The sequence below is a fragment of the Ambystoma mexicanum genome, chromosome 6p, assembly GCF_040938575.1.
Source record: "Ambystoma mexicanum isolate Mex_15411 chromosome 6p, UKY_AmexF1_1, whole genome shotgun sequence".
In the NCBI taxonomy this organism is placed as follows: Eukaryota; Metazoa; Chordata; class Amphibia; order Caudata; family Ambystomatidae; genus Ambystoma; species Ambystoma mexicanum.
In genome coordinates this window covers 1,072,222,670-1,072,243,927 of record NC_090935.1, presented here as the reverse complement: position 1 = coordinate 1,072,243,927, position 21,258 = coordinate 1,072,222,670, and the positions used below count along the sequence as shown (strand labels likewise).

Sequence of the window (21,258 nt, the reverse complement as noted above, 5' to 3'; positions counted from 1 at the left end):
AAGGGGCCATCTGCAGAAAAACAGAATAAATCCTCATAAATTGCATGCCAGAAGACCTCGATTTCGTGGTCCTCAACCGTGTGATGTGGTCAATCTAGACAATGGTTATTCACCCGCGGTGGGAATTCGAACAGTTCTCAGCACCACAGAGAAGAAGTGAAACATTAACAAGTTAAAAATGTTGCAATGCGGAGAGCACTCTCACAGGCAAAAGTGGTACTGCTAACAGATACTTTGGGAACCTATAGTCATTCTCATCATCCTGAAGAGGTGCACAGAGCGCTGAGAACAGAGCTGGTTCCTAGGCCTGGGCAGACCAGTTCCAGCCAATCGGGGCCAGATATCCATGGGTGCATGGCAGGGGGCAAGAGCCAATGGTAATCCTGTGACCCTGCAACAATATAATAGTTTCTTGGGGAAGGAGCAGGCCAGCCACCTGACATGAGAGGGCCAATTAACTAAGATCCATAGGGGCAATCTACACTGTATACCACTCTGATCACCCAACCAGAAAGTGGGATAGGTTTTTCGGGGAAGGGCCCATGTTGTGACAACACTCTGCAACAAAAAGGCCTGACACAGGTTTGGGAGGGGTGATTCTTGAGATTTTTTAATGTCCTGTATGATCCCTGTCAGTTTTTGTAATAAACGACAGTCTAATTTGCCTTTGGTTGAGTCCTTTCTGTGGGAAGGGTTGTTGGGCCCTGGGAGCTGAACTGGTATTCTCGTAGTAACCCCTAGACCTCTGGCATACCAGACCTCACCAACAATGTGATAGGAGGTGAAGGGATGGAACGTGAAGGGTGCATGGTGTCAATGGATGTGGTGTCATGTATCTGCAATGTGCATGATTATGTAATCAAGGTGAAGGGGTGGAATCTAGAGGGACATTCTTCCAGTGAGTGTGGGGTCATGTATGTGCAATGTCTCTGACTATGTGAAAGGAGGTGAAGGGGTTGGATTTGGCGGGCTTTGTTGCCAGTGAGTGTGGGGTCATGCATCTTCAGTGAGTACAACTATGTCATACGAAGTGAAGGAGTGGAATGTGGAGGCTCATGATGGCACTAAGTCTGGCATTATGTATCTACAATGTGTCAGGCTATATAATAGGAGGTGATCGGGTGAAATATGGACATGCATTCTACCATTGAATGCTGAGTGTTGGTGGATGTGGATGCTGCCAATGAGTGCAAAGACATGCATCTGCAATGTTTCTGACTATGCAATAGGAGGTAATTGGGTGGAATGTGTGTGTGCATGATATCATGAGTCTAGGATCACGTATCTGCAATGTGTCTCAATATGTAATAGAAGGTGATTGGGTAGAATGTGGACACACATGCTGCCAGTTAGTGCGGGCTCATGCATCTGCAATGAATTCACCCTTCAATCTTTGTAGGTCGAATGCAAGAGGCAATCGTGAATGGCATGCCTCATATGTTGATAGTAACACTGTTGGCTGCATACAAGACTAGTCAGCTGAACCTCTTCGAATGCAGGCACAGCTGAGCAAACCCAAAATCAAGAATGTATGTATAAATAAGTGGAGACAGAGGAAATCAATTAATCATGTAGCACATGAGATGCATCTATTCAAAAGCAAAACACGACTTGAATAACCCATTGATTTTGAGCACCTGCATCGCACGCAGTAGAAATGTCACTGATCCAAAGACAGGTGAGCATCATCAGTGTGTAAGTGGGTGTAGAGAGCAATTATGCAGGTATTTGGCACACAGAGCCTCTGACTAGCAGGAACCACCGGCATCTGGGGGATTCACAGTATTTAAAAGTTGTCAATCAGAAATCCAAATATCTTTGCAAATGAGCACATAACAAGGAAACAGGCAGCACATTTCACAAAATGTGTTGGATTCATTAAGAACACATTTATTTACATTACACGTATGACTAGATGTGTTAGTAGGATAGTGTTCTCTAGTAGAGAATTTTTGGACACAACATGGTTTGCATTGCAAATACATTAAAAGCGCAGTCGGTGGCGTGTAGGCATGGACAATGAAAGATTTTGTAAACGTGTATGTGTTGTACTATAGTAAATGTAATAAAAATGTGAATATCATGTTTTTAAAAACAATAAATGCATTATTGGCAAGATACACATGAGACCTTTGCAGCAAATGGGGCAGTACTGGCCTTCTCCAGGCATGCTCCGTTTAGAATCCCCCAGCCATGCAGACACGAACATTTCCTCAAGCAAACAATTCCCAAGGATATGAAGGAAAACATGTCAAAGAAGGACTTTGGAAATGGATATAAAAATTTAAGTGGTCATAGGTGTAGCTAAAATATGGCTGTCCATATAGACTAGCCACTCAATATGATTTACTGCCCGGCACTAAGTGGTCTTTTAAGGACATTAATTTATCATTAAACATGCCAGGGTGTCATGTACTAGTTGATATTTCAACAATATAGAACTTAATTGTAATTCAGGGAGACAAAAAGCAGCACTCTCGAGCACTTTAAAGCTATTTTTCAGAAAATGGAATTCGTCTACGGCAGGCAGAGTTTTATTGCCCACTACTCGCAGCTGCTGCTACAGGCCCTTTCATATCCTGCACTATCTACTGTAAACACGTGGCAATGGTGCCAAGAAAGGTCCAGTGTGCTGCAGCAAATTATGTGCACCACACACTATCTCCATTCTCAATTACAAGAGCTTAGGTCCAATCCCCGCAATGCTCGATTGGTTCTTAACTTTGCAATACGTACCATTTTTTGAAATGATAACAGACAAATATTCCTTGTAGAAGGAGCTGAGGAACAGTAACAGGCTTGGTGTCTGTGTGGTCCGAAAGTTGAACGCGATTTCTTCCCGCGCTAGCACATCAGCAAAAAAGGAAGAGGCGTGTGAACTGGAATTTTTTATTGCAGAGTAGTTTTCCTGAAAATTGTAGGTAATTGAGGATCCAGCTCCAAAGAATGCAGAAATCTCTGAAAATACATAATACTACATGTTAGTGGAAAGCGTGTTTTTCATGATGCATACCCTCGCATATATTGATATACTGTTCTTCATCAGGTTAAGACTGTACATTCAATGTAGTGCAAGGGTCAGCCAGTGCCAAGAACACTCGGATACAGCACTCACGCCCCAACATGCTGTTATGTCATAAGTTGTCCTCCGTGTTTCCATTCTGTGCAGTGGCTACTTCTACATGTGAGTACTTAGTTCAAGATAATGGCCCCCATTACGAGTTTGGCGGCATGGCTGCTGCCGAAATCACGTCGGGGTCCGGGCCCTCGGAATGAGGACTTACCGGGCCATTCCGAGTTCGGAAGGCCCGGTAATTCCTCCCTCCGAGGACCCGGACACGGTCCTTCCCCATTCCCATTTCAGCCCCCATAGGGCTGAATGGGAATGGGAGAGGGAGCAAACAACGGGCCATGGCACGTTGTTTGCTCCCTCTTCCCCTCGCGGGACCCGGTAAGCACGCCTGGTTTTCCCAGGCATGCTTACAGTGTCCCACGAGGGGAACTCGTAATACGGCGGTACGGATTGAACGGCGCTGGCACCTTTTACGGCGCAGATCACTCCATACCGCCAGGGTCGTAATGAGGCCCAATAAGTGTTGCTTCGCACATTCCCCTTAGTACACTTAAGACGTTTTCTGTTAAACGTTCGTGGAGCCACTGGTGCAGCAGCAGGTCTGTCTTACACAATGTAGCAACAAGAAAAGAAAACACCGTAGACTGAGCAAACACTGCACACAGGTACATTATCAACAAAGCGGCATTCCTGTGTGGCATCATACACACGGCTCTCGGAACCACAATCGGAAACGTCTTGAAACCTAGCAATGTGCTGTTCTGCATCGTTTTTTTGTTTGGTTTTTTTTCTCCAAAAGATCTGTATTGAATTCAGACAACATGCATGACAATCAATAGTCATTAATAATAAACAAAAACAACTGTCCATTATTAAACATGAAGTATCAATAGGATTGTTAAGAATATAAGTGACTTATATTTATGCCAAACATGTATCAACCGATGCGTCTAGATAACTTCAAAAAGGTTTTAAGGTTGAGGAGGAAGTGGGTGACATAACAATAATGAACAAAACATATAACTAACATGACTAACAGAACATAACACAAACATGGGGTTAGGAGGGGACGGGGATGAAGGATACAGAGTAATAACATCAATGATAATCAACATTCGAAAGAAAATCAAGAAAAGGTTGCCATTTCAACATATGTTTGCAAAGTAAAGCAGGGGAGGAAGCAATACCGTTTTCCATCCTATGAATATTACAAATAGTATTCCACTAACAGTTATAATGAATATGATGTACATTTTTCCAATTGGTGGTAACAGTTTGGAGTGCTACCATGAGGCACAAATCAAAGAGCAATCTAAAATGAACATTGGCTATTGCTGATTGTAAAAGGGAGCTTACGAAAATGAGAATATCAAAACAAAAAACCAGAAGGGCTTAACACGGTTACAATCTATGAACATGTGTTTAAAAAACCAGGGGCTTGTGAGCAGCTCCATCAAAGGTCATTAGGTAGAAGGCTGCATTTGAATAGGGAGATAGGGGTGGCAAAGGATCTATGGTGGAAGAAAAACAGGGTTGGTACTCTTGTTCAAAGGAGGATTGCCTAGCATTTCGATGCTGGTCTACTCAAGTGGGAGAGACAAAGACTGATATGCAAAGGGATATTCCTCCTTTCTGAAAGGTACAGTGAGCTAAAACATGTGGCTGTGGACTCTGAATGGGTACAATCCCATAGAACAGGTTATCGTGTCATGTTCTTTCTTGCAGAGGGGCACCCTGCCCTCTTTTTGAATGTTCACATAAGGAGTGATATATTGTCAGTAGCTTTAGTATGTGAATTGTATAATTTGCAAGACAACTCTGTAAGATAGTACCAATGTAGCTCTCGAAAGACAAAACTTAAATATTTGTACATACTAGTGTTCTGGAGGAGAGGTGCCTCTAATTAAAATTGTTTTCAATGCTAAAACATAGTCTGTGATCCCTAGTCAATCATTTACACCCACTGTGCCTTAAAAACAATCATTGGAAGTCAATAGAAATTATGTTGTTCATGTTGTTAAAAGAAATCCCCTTTAAAATGGCATAGCTGTACAATTTTTTAGGGGAAATCTGTTGCCCCCTCGTGCGTTTCTGAAGGGGATCCTTGAATCTGTCACCTAGAATGACATTACTGTAGCTCCAGCCCTGTCTCAGTTCCATAACTTGAGACAATAAGATAAATGTTCTCATTAGCCAATGTGGGCACCAGTTATTCTTTTATAGTGTTCTCTCTGCAAAATAACCAACATTATTTTACTCCCCCATTGATACCAGTCATTTGGGGTGAGGTGGGATGGGTCAGGCAGAGTGCTGCCTCACACTACAATAAGTGAAACTTGTTGCACTCTTATCCTATGAGATTGGGTCTTTTATGGTACAACATCTGCCATTTTAATGGTCTCTTGACACTTCAGAATCTGCAAGAGCAGGAGGTGGGGTAGAGGTTTAACATAGTAGTAGAGAAGACAGAGATTGTTTGCTTTACTTCAATGCTTATGTGTGGCAATCTGAAAAAAGTAGGTCTCAGAGTCTCAGAGTAGTAGTTAAGTTGTAGATAGTTTGCAAGTTCTCTGGAGAAGTGGTAAAGTGTTCTCCAAATGTGCAATGCTAATTGTGTGGCTGCCTATAGCCCCTGGCAGAGTAGAGTTTAAGGAGAGTGTGAAGAGTTGTGTTGTTGTTTCTGTCATGTGTAAGCATGGTGTTGAAATGTAATATAGACATGTGTCCTGGGGTGGTGCATATTCCATTGTGTAAACCTCTGCTGTTTGATGGCTAAGGTATTGAATCAAGATGTGTTAAAAGGGACAGCATATGACTTCACTGACTTGCATAGTTACTTCTTCTTTCAAGTTTGATGTACTGAATTCAGTGGGAACTATGTCATCACTATCTGTATTGTAGACCTATTTGCCATTTGCCAAACTGTGGTAGTAAAGGTTCAGCATATAACACCAACATCCTATTCCCAGAGATCATGATCATATATATATATATATATATATATGTCGGAAAAGACTGTTTTCTCTACAGTCCATGGAAAGCACTCCCCCATTCGAAAAATGTTACTCCAGGAAACCGGTGTTCTGTGTCCAAACAAATGTTCTTTATTAATTAAAATTGCGCAGCATATGCCTCATAAAAATCCACTAACATTGTGGTCCTCCCAAAACATATGTCCCTTGCATAGCAAAAAATGACGCGTTTCGCGGTTTCCTCACATATTAAATGGTCACGGTAGTGGCCATGTAGTTATGGTTAAATTGCTGTTTCCATAGGAAGAGCACTTTTTGGGCGGCTTACAACTTCGCTCTCCCTGGACGAATCCTCACCAAATGTTTGCAAAAAATGTATTTGGGTTACTCTGAATTCTTTTGCAAAGTTTGGTGAGGATTCGTCCAGGGGGGGCAAAGTTATAGGGGGGGTCCCAAAACATTTTTTTTCCCACCGCTGGACGGATTTACACCAAATTTGCGGCAGGAGTGGCGGCTTGGTCCCGAAAGCGTGCTTTGGTGTAAATCCATCCAGTAGTTTTTAAAAAAAATGACAAAAATGTAAGTGAAAAAAATTAGTGATATCTGTGTTCGCTTCGCGGACACACTTCCCTGTTCGCTCCGCGGACAGGACGGTGATTGGGCAAGCAGCTTGCGTGATGTCCGCGGACATCTGACGTGCTCTCTCATTGGATGCGGTGAAAGCGTGTAGTGCGTCTGGCTTCAGAGACGCCCGCCATCTTTGTTCCTCGCATGAGAGTCTTTGTATCCCGCCTGCACAGTAAGTCCCCCACCCCCGCTCATGCCCGTGTCTGTCTCCTGTTCCTCCCACCCCCCCGCTCATGCCCTGTGTGTCCTTCTTGTCACCCCCACTCATGCTCTGTGTCTTCCCTTTTCCTCCAGCCCCCCGCTCACGCCATCGGCACACGGTGGCCAGCGGAGGGCCGAGGAGCAGGATCTGCCGCCTGCACAGGAACACTGTGTGTCTTTCTCCCTCCCGCCCACCCCCCACTCATGTCCGTGTTTCTTTTTCCCTCCCGCCCACCCCCCGCTCATGTCCGTGTGTCTTTCTCCCTCCCGCTCATGTCTGTGTGTCTTTCTCCTCCCGCCCACCCCCCGCTCATGCCCCGCTCGTGCCCCGCTCGTCTCGAACCATCCCTCCAACCCCCCGCTCATGCCCCGTGTGTCTCTCCCACCCCCCGTGTGTCTCTCCCACCCCCGCTCGTGTCCGTGTGCCTCTAGCCTCCCGCCCACCCCCCGCTCATGTTCGTGTGTCTCTCCCCACCCACCGCCCACCCCCGCTCATGTCCGTGTGTCTCTCCCCACCCGCCGCCCACCCCCCGCTCTTGTCCGTGTGTCTCTCCCCAGCCGCCGCCCACCCCCCGCTCATGTCCTGTGTGTCTCTCCCCACCCGCTGCCCACCCCCCACTCATGTACCGTGTGTCTCTCCCCACCCGCCGCCCACCCCCCGCTCATGTCCTGTGTGTCTCTCCCCACACACCGGCCACCCCCCGCTCATGTCCCGTGTGTCTCTCCCCACCCGCCGCCCACCCCCGCTCATGTCCCGTGTGTCTCTCCCCACCCGCCGCCCACCCCCCACTCATGTCCCATGTCTGTCTCCCCCCCTACCCCCCGCTCATGTCCTGTGTGTCTCTCCCCACACACCGGCCACCCCCCGCTCATGCCCCGTGTGTCTCTCCTCTCCCGCCGCTCACCCCCCACTCATGCCCCATGTGTCTACCCCTCCCGCCGCCCACCCCCCTCTCATGCCCGGTCTGTCTCTCCCTCCTGCTGCCCACCCCCTGCTCATGCCCTGTGTGTCTCTCCCCCTCCCGCCCACCCCCGCTTATGCCCACCCCCCGCTCAAGCCCCGTGTGTCTCTCCCTCCCGCTGCCCACCCCCCGCTCATGCCCCGTGTGTCTACCCCTCCCGTCGCCCACCCCCCGCTCATGCCTCATATGTCTACCCCTCCCGCCGCCCACCCCCGCTCATGCCCCGTGTCTCCCTTCTTTCCCGCTCATGCCCCTTGTCTCCCTTCTTTCCACCCCCTGCTCATACCCCGTGTCTCCCTCGTGTTACCCCCCTCTCATGCCCCGTGTCTCTCTCCTGGTCTTCCCGACCCCCTGCCGATGCCCTGTTGTGTTCTCTTTATACACCCTGCCTTCCCTTTCCCTGGTGTCCATCTTGATAAAAGATTTTCCTTCCTAAACCGGGACGCCTGAAATTCAGTAAAAAAAAATGTGTTAAAGTGACTTTATGGTTAAGTTGCACTAATAAAAACCTATGAAATTCAGTAAAAAAACTGTGTTAAAGGGACGTTATGGTTAAGTTTCGCTACTAAAAACCTATGAAATTCAGTAAAAAAACGTAGTACTGTGAAGATACCGTAATTAGCACCAAGGTCCCTTTACGGGTCCAATCCTTAACGGCTGGTAAAACCAGCCGTTAAGGTGGTAACCCGCAAAGGGACCTTGTAATCAGGCGCTAAGGGATTAGCGGTACCGGTACCCTTACCGGTACCGGTAATCCCTTAGCGCTAGGGTCGTAATGAGGCCCCTTGACTGTTACTGAGCAAAACCATGTGGCCTAGATATGTCAGTAAAGGAAAAAAAGGTGGAGCCAGACATGTGAGGTCATCAGTGATGTCATCAATGACATTTGTGATGTCATCTTTGATGTCCTGGGTGTTAGTGATAGCAGTGCACGGTGGCGCGAGTTATGGTTGCTTATCTTACCATAACTGCCGAATTTCAGGGGTTTTTCGGTTTTACTTTGAACCATAACGTCCCTTTAACAACGTTTTTTTACTGAATTTCATAGGTTTTTAGTAGCGAAACTTAACCATAACGTCCCTTTAACAAAGTTTTTTTTACTGAATATATATATATATTACATGGGCACAGTAGTGGCCATGTAGTTATGGTTAAGTTGCTGTTTCCATAGGAAGAGCACTTTTTGGGCGGCTTATAACTTCGCTCTCCCTGGACGGATCCTCACCAAACTTTGCAATAAAAGTATATGGGTCACTCTGAATTTATTTGCAAAGTTTGGTGAGGATTCGTCCAGGGGGGGCAAAGTTATAGGGGGGTCCCAACATTTTTTTTTTCCCATAGACTGAATGGGAAAAATCTTTGCGCACGGCCACAGGCCAAACCGCTGGACGGATTTACACCAAATTTGTGGCAGGAGCAGGGGGTTGGGCCCGAAAGCGTGCTTTTGCAAATTTGGTGTAAATCCATCCAGTAGTGTTTTATAAAATGACCAAAACGTAAGGCAAAAAAATTAGTGATATCTGTGTTCGCTTTGCGGACGGACTTCCCTGTTCGCTCCGCGGACAGCACCCCGATTGGCCCATGGCCTTGCGTCATGTCCGCGGACATGCTACGTGTTCGCTGATTGGACGGCAAGGGGCGTGGAGCGCGTCAGATTTTCTGTGGCGCCCACCATCTTGTATTCGCCATCGACCGCGTACAGCGCAGTGAAACGTGGATAAAAAATTGTATTTAGTGCCGTGTGTTGGTGTGTAAGAGTGTTTGGGGAGGGTGGGGGAGTATGAGATAGGTTCAATGTTTTGTTTTTTTATGTGCTAGACGTTTTTGTTGCGTTCAATTTGTCCACGGAGAACATGGCTGTTCTGACATTTTGTAAATAAACTAAATGGTGGGGTGTTTAGAGGACGGAGTATGTGTCATTTTTGTTCGCAAGGAAGGTAAAAATGAGCTATGAACACTCGCGGTGTACTTAATTGTTCGTAAATACACAAACTGGGGGTGTCCTCAGGACGCTGTCCGTATTGTAATCTGTCTAGTTGAATGTGTTCTAAGTACACTCGCGGTGTCCTGAAATGGTTGCAATTACACAAAATGAGGGTGTTCTGAGAACGTTGTTTGTATTGTTCGTTGTCAGGGTGAAAGTGTTTTAAGACCACTCCTTTTGTCCGCTAATAGTACAATTTCCTATGGGCGTCAACTGACTTTTTGTCCACTAAAGAAACGATAAATCCGGCTGGTGTGCACCGACATTATGTGATAATCCTATGACTGGCGCTATTGACCTGGCTGACTTGCTTTTGTGACACTAAATCATATCTCCCGCCCCTAAGCCTGATATTATCAAAGCATTCATATTCCCCGCCTCTCTCCGTGACGTTACAGGGTGCGTCATCAAACGCGCCCAGTTCTCTCCAGTCCTAAGTGACTTTACACAGAACCCAGAAGACAACACATATTATGTCACAACACAGCGCGCCACAGTTCGGAATATGAAACAGTGATTTAAAAGCAAACAGCAAGATTGTAAATTTTGTAAAGTACATTTATTTGACATCAAATGTTTAGAGAATATTCAGCAATTTGCATTTGTCTTTGTTGTCGATCCGCAAAAGTTCATGTTGAGGCATGCGATGTTCCTTTGCGGTACAGAGGGTGTTAGATCAGCTTACAACTCAGTGCGCCACAATTCGGAATATGAAACTGTGGTTTAAAAGTAAACAGCAGGATTGTACATTTGGTAAAGTACATTTATTTCACATGAAATGTTTAGTGAATATTCAGCGATTTGATATTGTCTCTGCTGTCGATCAGCAAAAGTTTATTTTGAGCCACGCGTTGTTCCTTTGCGGTAGCTAGGCTGTTGGTTTGTGATAAAAGCAGTAAATGGTTGCTCTGATAATCGAAAGGTTGCTCCAACAACGAGCCATTAGACCACCCTATTGGTTGGTATGTTGTTTGTAGCCGCTAGTACTGCATAAGGGCATATTGGTCCTTGGCGATTGTCCCATAAAATGGTGAGGGTCATGAAGTTGCATATTTGGACCTGCACCTGGCAGTTGAAGACCCCATCCGCTGGAGTCTGTAACTCGTGACATAGGCAAAATGGGGCCACATACCTGTTTTAAAAAACATAAATTAGTCTCACCAGCCGATCTTCATTAAAAATCATCATTTTATTTATTAGGGCGTGAAACTATTTGCTATCGAAGATAGTGCAACGGAGTATGTTAATAATAAAATAATAATATTTTCCCATTCATATAGCGCTAAGAACCGTGAGGTATCTAAGCGGAGCCTATTATTAACCACGGTGTGTAGTGCTCATTTATCGACCACGGAAGGATGAAAGGCTGAGTTTGGCCTTGCCGGGACTCGAACTTGCGTTAGCAAGCTGTGCACGGATGTCAAAGCGAGCGTTGTACTCGCTGTGCCACTTGACAGGCTACAGTGAATTGGCACAGCGAGTAGAGCGCTTGACCGCCTATAGACCGGTTAAATTATTTCTATTAACCCACCCTGTGTCGTCTGCCTTTTTCAGAGCCCTTTAAACAGGGGATCAATTTGGCGGTGATAGTGCGCGGTAGAAAACATTATGCCACTTTCAACGAACAAGTTCAACTTGAGCGGTCTTTAATGCTACGCTATTGTAATTATATTTGGTATAAAATAATCTGAAGGGTTACTTACAGTACAATTGTAATTTTCATTGTCTACGAGTAGTGCAGTCCCAAAATACGACTCCGCGTGTGCGAACGATCTTTCGCATAGTGATATAATATATAAAAGTGGTTTCGTTTCAGAAATTTCATCCTTATCTTCTCTTACGTTTTAGCAACACTCCTTCAAGAGAAGTCTTTCATCACAATCTCTGTCTGTCAAGGTCAAAACACAATACAACCTTATAGTCCGCTTCGTGAGCCTCTCCGGGGCCTGAGAAAAAAATGGAAGCAGCTGACCTTCACTGTGAACAAGCATAAATTCTTACTTTGCAACATTCTGTGTAAAGCCATATGTGAGAAGTTGGTTTTGGCACGCCATGTTTGTATATTGTTTGCGTGATATTAAAAAAAGTTTGTTTAAGGGACGTTATGGTTCTAAGTACAGCCGAAAGACCCCTGAAAATCGCAAGTTATGGTAAGCTATGAAAAATAACTCACGCCACCACCGTGCACTGCTAAGACTAACACCCAGGACATCAAAGATGACATCGCAAATGTCATTGATGAAATCACTGATGACATCACATGTGTATGTACTTTTCATGGAATTTGTGTACTAGGGATTTTTATTATAATGTTGTGAAAAAAGTGTCAAGGATATTGCAATAAATATCATACCATTATTAGTGCTTTGAACGATGCATTGATATAAATAGCATTGTATTATGGGATTCTTTCTAGTATACTGAGCTACTAATGGAGAAACATAGCATTGTGTGCAGAGTACAAGATGAAAGTATAATATTTGTAATGTTAATATGTTGAATAATGGAATGATAATTGTCCTGAAATGTTCGAAAATTCACAAAATGGGGGTGTTCTGAGGACTTTATTCGTATTGTGTGATTGCTTAGCTGTATGCAATGAGGGAATGGCACAGAGAGTAAAGTGGACGCCGTCCTTGGACACCGCGGCTGTTCATGGACAGGGCGTGCTACATCCGGGTTTTTCCAGGAAATCCAACATGGAAAGAAGACTGTATGGATCAGCCAATCAGATGTCGAGGTTGTGGATTTGTGTTGAAAGAGACTGTGTGTGGTGAAGATGGCAGAAGTGGAGAAAGTCAGGGTGTTGGTGCTCGGAGATATGTTTGTACATGGTTTACAACAGTACGCTGAATGCAGGCATGTTGCAAAGAACTTTAATGTGAAAGGAGTGGAGGTGGTGTGGAGCACTGTACCTGATTGCAATGTACAGGGAATTGTACAAGTTTGTGAGGATATGGCCACGATGAACAGTCAGCATGTGGTAGTTTTGCACTATGGTGCTTTCCATTTGGGCAACGTCAGTGCCCCTACTTTGTTGGCTGATTTGGAATGCTTGGTTCAAGCCGTAATGAAGATCCTTCCAAATGCGGAAGTAATTTTTTCTGGATTGCTACCTAGGGCAATATGGGACAATAGTTCAGTTTTTTGTCCTCAGCAAAACATTGCTAGGTGTGTCATCAACCGAGGCATGTGTGCCTTCATGCTTATATGGTATGTTCATACCACCTCATGCTGGTATGTTCTTCTGTAACAATGAGAATATTGATTCCAGTAATGCTGTTAATTTTAAAGAAGATGACATTTCTTTATCTTTTACGGGAAATGCCTTTCTATTTTAGAATGTAAGGGTTGCTTTGGAGAAGGTTATGTGAAGATTTTAGGAGTAAAGTAAGAAAAAAAAAGCAAGAAAAAAAATACAAAATAACAGGTGTCTGTCAAGCATCTGTAAAAAAAAAAAGAAAAAAAACGGCTCTTTTCAGAGCCAACTTCCAAGGGGAAATGGGGCACACTATTTAAATTTACATTCACCAGGCTCAGATTTTCGATATGTCCGCGGACATGAAAATCACTACGAGGGGGTTAGTATGTTCTATGTTACATGTATATGAAGTCAGGGATATTATGGTTAAGTTGTGCTACTAAAAACCTATGAAATTCAGTGAAAAAACTTTGTTAAAGGGACGTTATGGTTAAGTTGTGCTACTAAAAACCTATGAAATTCAGTTAAAAAACTTTGTTAAAGGGACGTTATGGTTAAGTTGCGCTACTAAAAACCTATGAAATTCAGTGAAAAAACGTTGTTAAAGGGACGTTATGGTTCAAAGCAAAACCGAAAAACCCCTGAAATTCGGCAGTTATGGTAACATAAGCAACCATAACTCGCGCCACCGTGCACTGCTAACATTAACACCCAGGACATCAAAGATGACATCACAAATGTCATTGATGACATCACTAATGACATCACATGGCTGGCTCTCCCTTTTTATCCTTTACTGGCATATTGAAGCCACATAGTTTTCTTCAGTAACAGTCAGGAAGTAAAAATTGAAAAGGTACTATATTTGTAGACTTAGGGTCAAGTCACATCATATGAAACATATACATAGCGGAAGACACAGGCTTGAAAGAGAGCAATCCTTTCTGTGCATGAAGATAATCATTAGAGTTATCAGCACTTTCTCATAGTTTTATTTTTATTACTCTACCTTCCCTGTATATGCTCATATTTGTATACATTATACTCACTCTCCTTTCCTTTGGGTGCAGTCACATCATGTGATACACATACATATGGTAAGTAGCAGCTTTGAAACAGAGCAATAGTTTCTCTGCATAAAGACAATCAGTTAGGTTATGAACTCTTTCTGCTACTACTTCTGCTTTTTTGTTTACTTCACTCTCCCTGTATATACTCATATTTGTATTTGTTGTTGTCTCTTTGTGTTTTGTCTGTAATAATTATGTATTAAGTGGGTTTAATTATCTACTTATTACATGTTTCACAGTATGCAAAACTCTAATAAGAAAGCAGTTATCATTTCAGTATTCAACATGGCAAGATTATGAATATGGCACCTTCATCATGTATGCTGCACACACTGCCTATGTTTCTGCATAAGTAGCTTAGTATATTGGATAGAACTTCATAATAGAATGCTATTTATATCAATGCATTGCTTAATGCACTAATTAGCTCATGATATTTATCCCAATGATCCTTGACAGTTTTTGGTCAACATTATAAGAATCCCTCCTACAGAGTTTTCATGAAAAGTAAATGCACATGTGATGTAATCAGTGATGTCATCAATGACATTTGTGATGTCATCTTTGATGTCCTGGGTGTTAGTGTTAGCAGTGCACGGTGGCGTGAGTTATGGTTGCTTATGTTACCATAACTGCCGAATTTCAGGGGTTTTTCGGTTTTACTTTGAACCATAACGTCCCTTTAACAAAGTTTTTTCACTGAATACATATATATATATATATATATATATCAGTATAATACAATATAAAGGCATAGATGCATAGATGCAAATATAATATATAGTTCTTCTAAATGATAACCATAAACATTCAGGGTACTCCATAAAAATAGCATTATGCTTCATATTAGTCATTAACTAAAAAGTGAAGTCACCTGATGCATCACAAATCTAACTTTGATTGTGGGATAGACTGTATCCTCAAAAGAGGTCAAGTGAATTATTTGTCTTCCTAGAGTCCTGAGATGAATCAAACAATGCGGGTGTCCCCCATTTTAAAGGCACATTCTGACAGGGGATTGGCCAAAAGCAAGACTGTTTTGTAACAACTGCCCTTTGCCTTATCCCACTCGGAGAACAGTGCTTGCAAAAAGTGTAGGTGACAGGAAAAGGAAGAGAACCATAACAGAAACAAAAATGGTGAGGTTCTTCTCCAGGATGTTGGAATTAAATAATAGCCTGACTGTTCCTTGTCTGTCACTTTTATTATACCTCTGGGACTTAGCTATGCATCTCCAGGCTTCATACTGTGCCTTTCATTCATAGTGCCCATTTACCTCTAGATGCAAGAACAAGTACAGGCTCTAGACACAATAATGACCACTGCACACTTTCCCAGTTAGGTACTTTATATATATTCAACCTCATCTGAAGGAACAGACAATCTATTCAACTAGGTCACTTCTAAGACATGAGTACATTTGTAATAAACATTTTGCATTAGGCACATGTGCAGAAACACACTCTAGTTCAGCATGGCATTTCAAACATATCAATTTCTCTTTCTAACCTCTGAACCCCTAACTGGTCTTTATTTGTTTTAAAAACAATACAATAGGAATTTGGGTTTGGCTCTTGATTATTTCCTTCCCTTGTTTAGCATTGGATGGGATGTTAGATTATGACCCCTTCTGTAATAAAAGGGGCACACTCCCCTTCAAGGTTTTGAATCCAGCTACTCCAATAATTGTTTGGTACCTAAAGATGAATGAAGTTATGCCTTTGTGCCTAGTCTGAAACCTTACCAATAAGCCTGTAGGAGGGGTCCTAATTAATTGTTGTCCTATTTATACTCACTCTCCAAATGATTTCTGGATTCACAGCCTTTCAGAAGGCTGCCTTGCCCTTGGTTTGCCAACTGTCTCTTCTAGCTAGGTACGTCTTGGCATCTCTCTGCCAGGACACTGCCTCAGAACCCAACCATGGCCTATCAAGGATTCCCTTTTCTGCTTCAACTCCCGGCTATACTTATCAGCAGCCCAGCACATGATCCTCACCAATCCTCCAGACATGCAGCACAGCCCTTTCCTCAAGGAAGTCTTATCACCCCCATATCAGCTCATGTAATTTTCCAGCCTCTGGCTTTGTTGACCTTTGGACAGAATTTTGCATAGCATGACATCCTGTGGCCCGGGGAATATGTTGCACTTCTCTCCTGCCCTGCATGAACATCGAGCATACTATTTTCAAGGACCATCGCCTCTGATACATAGCATGCTCTGCCTTGTGAAGTATAGCCATTCAGTTTTTAATTTTGCTGTATTTCCTGCACCCGGGAGAATTTCTGTTTGTGCGCCTGCCACTATGCTAACACTTCTGTGGCCTCTGGCCTAGAAACCTAGCCCACTCTATTTATCCCAATATTAAGTGTTCATTTTAAATATTAAACTACAACACGTGTTAAACTACAACACTGTAAAAACTCTTCAGCTTCATAAATTCCCTAACAAGGCCTACCTTCCCTCTCTGGCTCCTAATACCCTGCCCCCTTCCATGCCTACTAGCTTCAAGACGACTCAAGTGATTAACACTCTGGTGAGAAGTTGGGTTTGTTATTTTAGTGCTGCCTTTGAAGCATTGTTCCCAGTGGAAGGGTTTTCCAGGGGAGTTGCTGTGTCCTAAGAGGAGGGTGTTGCCCTTCATGCTAGAGAATCAAAGAGACCACATTCTCGCTATTTTTCCACATGCTAGCTTGAAAGTCAATCATTGTACTCACCCAATTATATCAGTCATATCATAGTGAAGCCTGCTCTGAGACCTGACACTGGTGTGATAACATATAATCCTGTGGCATTATAATTGTTTTATTCTAGCATTCATCAATCCATAAGAAGCATGACTTATATGTTCATATTTACCTACCACCTGACTGTCTAGATTACACAATCATTTCAATTTAGATCAGAGGTGCAAACAGTTAAAATTACACCTCTGTCTTCATGAGCTTTGTGTCACAACAGCTGCTAGGGATGTACAGGTTACCTTTGAAACTGCTTTCTGCTACTGCAGAGCTGACACTGTATATGTGAGGAGGCTGGTTACAGCATGTCACATTGGCATACTATAATTTCAGCATAGAGAAGTTATGAAATGGGGTCTATTTAGTAGATCTCCCTTTCAGAAACAGAATTACCTGACTAATTGTATGAGAGATAAAAAGAAAAAAAGCCAGATCCTCAGCAAATGGCACTTTGTTAAATGCACACACCCAGGATATAAAAATGTTCAATTTTGCTGTAACCAAGGTGAGTGGTAAAACACCTTTTAGTATCTTCTTAACCTCATGCATGCTAGCCAGGGTTCAATCTATTTAACTATCTTTTAAAAGCTGACACTCCCTTGATCAAAAGATTATCCTGCTGAGCCATCCTCCAATACATAATTACATTTTCTCAATTTCTAACAAAATAACAGGTGCAAGTTTTACTATCTGCTTCAGATATGGGGTAATAATGCTGGGCACTGCCAAATTCTACACAACTTTAAAGTCCTTAGTATTTTTATATGTCTCAGTCAAGGTAATATCTAAGCTCCACCCTGACTTAATATGTCAAATAAGCCATCATTATATTTGACCAAATTGTGATTCATCCATAGTCATATCAATGGGAAACCAGTTTAAAGGCCTTGTCGAGAAATCCTTTTGAAGGTCTATTACGCCTTTTATGATCTTATTCTTACTCATTTTTAATTTTTGCACTGATCTGTGTCCCACTATCTCAGCCCTAAATATAGAGGCCTCTCTTGTTCCAGATGTGTTCAGTTCTAATGTGGGAAGACCATCTAACATTTAGAAAACTGATAAAAACCTGGATTACTAGATTAAAAAAAAACAGACCATACTAGCAGAACACAACTATTTCAGTTTCAACTTCAAAATTATTGAATGAGAGTAATGAGTCCGGATCATCCAATGACTCTTGCCCACCGGACGTGTAAAAAGACCTACTCAACAAAGAAAGCCCTGCACTCTAGTTATGGAAATTGATCAACAGTTCTTTGGAAGCAGGAATTGTACCAAAGAAATATTCAGCTGCCTGGGTAAACCTCTATTAAAGAAAGCTGTAGGAAGAGCAGATGACCAAACCATTTACAGATCCATACCTACCTTACCGTGCCAAAATCCTGGAGAGATATGTGTACAGAGAAATCCTCAACCATGGGGAATCAAATGGAGCAATGGACCAATCTAATATATGTTTCAGACCAATGTGAGTAAGAAAATCAGTATTTCTCTTGATCTGGGAAATTGATGCAGACAACAACATACTTTCAGTTCTTATTCTACTAGCGATATTATCAGTTTTCGATACCATCAGCCACATAACCATAATGAAGAGATTACAAGAATATGGTATTCACAGCTCTGCACTACAATGGTTACAATCCTTCTTCACAGTCAGAACCACAAAAACCTATTTACCTGCTCTCATATCAAGAACGAGAACCATTAATTGTGGCGTCCCACACATATCAAATCTCTCACCACTCATTTTCAACATACATGACACCCCTCATAAAACTAATTTAAAAGCATGGGCTAACATGTCACTACTATGCAGACGGCAACCAACTAATTTTTAGGATGAGAGCCACCAGCAATTCTAACAACGTTGTCACTAACTGCCGCAAAAAAATAAACATCTGGATGTCCAACAGCAACCCAAAATTAAATCCAAACAAAACAGAAATCAGGGTCTCCTTATACAACATCAAACCACAGTCACTACTTCCCTGGTCCATGGAAATTGGAGCAGGATCAGAGAGAGTGATACAAAATCTGGTAATCCTCATAGACAGTGGATTCATACTAGAACCACATGTCACAGCACTGGTTCAAACCTATGTTCACCACCTACGTTCAATGAGATGCATCTTTCCATATCTTAGCTTCTCACACAGAACCCTCACCATAATTTCATCGCTATTGTCAAGAATAGAGTACAGCAACAACACTTACCCCCCCCACTCCTTCATCCCTCTCTGTCTCTGCACTTGCATGTTCGGAATGCTTACAAAGCCTAGTAGATCGGTCTCTTTCTTTCATTGTTCTATGTGTTCATCATTCCCATGTTCCCTCCCTGTTGCCCTGTGTGCACTTTGAAACACAATTATCTTGATGTATAAGTGCCTTACAAATGCACAATAAATAAATAAATAAAATAAATACATTCAAATGGACACACATTCCAATATACAGACCTCACAGTACTGTGCTTCTGTTAAAAGATGGCAGCCCAAATGCGGGCTTCCCACACTCTGTACAGTGCTCCACTGCCCTCGAGCTAGGTCTGTGCTTCAAACAATTTTAAAAAAAGAGAGTTTAGTGGTAAAGTATCTTGGGAATGTGTGACTACTTCACCAAAGAATTAAGCACATCCAAAACCTGGTGGCAAGACTTCTATTAAGAATAAAAAGAGGGGACATATCAGCCAGGGTGAAAACCCTCAACGGGTTACCAGTGATGAAAAGGATACGATTGAAAGCACTCTGTTTCGCTCACAGAGCACTGCATAGACAGGGAGCAGAATTCCACCAATCAAAAAGCATGTAGGAACATTAGATCTAGCAACAACATATTTATCTAATACAAGCTTTATGAGGAAAACAAATATAGAGGCTCAGCTTTTTCCATCCTCATAGCAAAGCTGTGAAACTGTTCCAAAAGAAATCAGAACAACAGAAGAATATCTAACCTTTAGAAAACTGATACTAAACAGACTTTTAAATACATCAGGATAAATAACTATTTACAACCCAATAAAAGATGCACAGCTACAACAGGCCACCAGAGGACTGCCACCATCACATGTCTAGACACTTTCCCAAAAATGGCAGATCATAATGAACACATTCAACAACTATTTAACAAGGAGCAATATGACTGTTTCTCCAAAGCACAGAAACCCAACCAAATAGGGCTAGCATGCCAAACGAGCTCATTCCTTTCGGGAGTCACCACTTCCAGAGAATCCGGAAACCATGCATAGAAGAGAAAAACAACAAGAGTCAAATCTCGAGGATAACAAAGCACAGTGCCCCAACACCTTATGCCTAGCAGGATTCTGCAAAGAGCCTTAAGAACTAACAGCATCCCTTTTTGTTTTTCATCGACCATCTCTGATCTCTTACTCAAAAAACTCAGGGACAAAAACAATGGTCAGTAAGAAACCTTCAACCAACACCAAGATAGTCACAACTATACACCTCTTCAATCAACTGCTAAACCCACCCAATGGACAAACACACATACATCCCCTAGACCCTCCCACCCCGTCTCTTACCTGGGAACTCAAAACTCAAGTTGTATATTAGAATTCACCTGGAAAACACTCCTACACAGTTGCCAGTTGCTCCTAGTTCTAAACTAACCAACAGGAAAACACAACAGCTTGTCTTTACCATTTACAGCCTAACCACCTAGCCCCTGGCCATTCCAGCTCAGATCCACACAAACGTTGAGCTTCATTATCCCTTGTCCCCTTTACTACTTCGTTCAAGTCACTACAACCATGGTTATCTCCTTCCCTCCACCTTCTCTGATCTTTTCTTTGTAAAGTAGTGAGATGCTAGAGAAAAATAAAATATGCCCCCTCTGATTTTATCACTCTCTCTAAACTACACTCTTATGATTTTTCTTAATGTTAAAAAATCTGTCTTCTGTCTTAACATCCAAGCATCTGTTTCAGTTATTCAACACAATGATGCCCCCTCTGAGCCTTCTATCTCTTCTAATATTTCCGCCACATATTTTGCTGACTACTTTACCACTAAACTCTCTTTTTTTAAATTGTTTGAAGCACAGACCTAGCTCGAGGGCAGTGGAGTGCTGTACAGAGTGTGGGAAGCCCGCGTTTGGCCTGCCATCTTTTAACAGAAGCACAGTACTGTGAGGTCTGTACATCGGTATGTGCGTCCATTGGAATGTATTTTATTTATTTATTTATTTATTGTGCATTTGTAAGGCACTTATACATCAAGTAAATTGTGTTTCAAAGTGCACACAGGGCAACAGGGAGGGAACATGGGAATGATGAACAAATGGAACAATGAAAGAAACAGACAGACCTGCTAGGCTTTGTAAGCATTCCGAAACATGCAAGTGCAGAGACAGAGAGGGATGAGGGAGTGGGGGGTAAGTGCTAGGTGTATCAAGAGTGAAGTGCTA

At 42.8% G+C, this 21,258-nt stretch overlaps 1 protein-coding gene across 1 annotated transcript in view; it reads right to left on the bottom strand.

The window, feature by feature from the left end:
- LOC138510185 (contactin-associated protein-like 4) overlaps window positions 1-21,258 on the bottom strand; it is a 2,554,874-nt gene that overhangs the window by 72,183 nt on the left and 2,461,433 nt on the right. Inside the window, exon 19 of the mRNA XM_069625670.1 lies at window positions 2,737-2,958. Coding sequence (XP_069481771.1) covers window positions 2,737-2,958 — 222 coding nt within the window. The remainder of the gene's footprint in view (window positions 1-2,736; window positions 2,959-21,258) is intronic.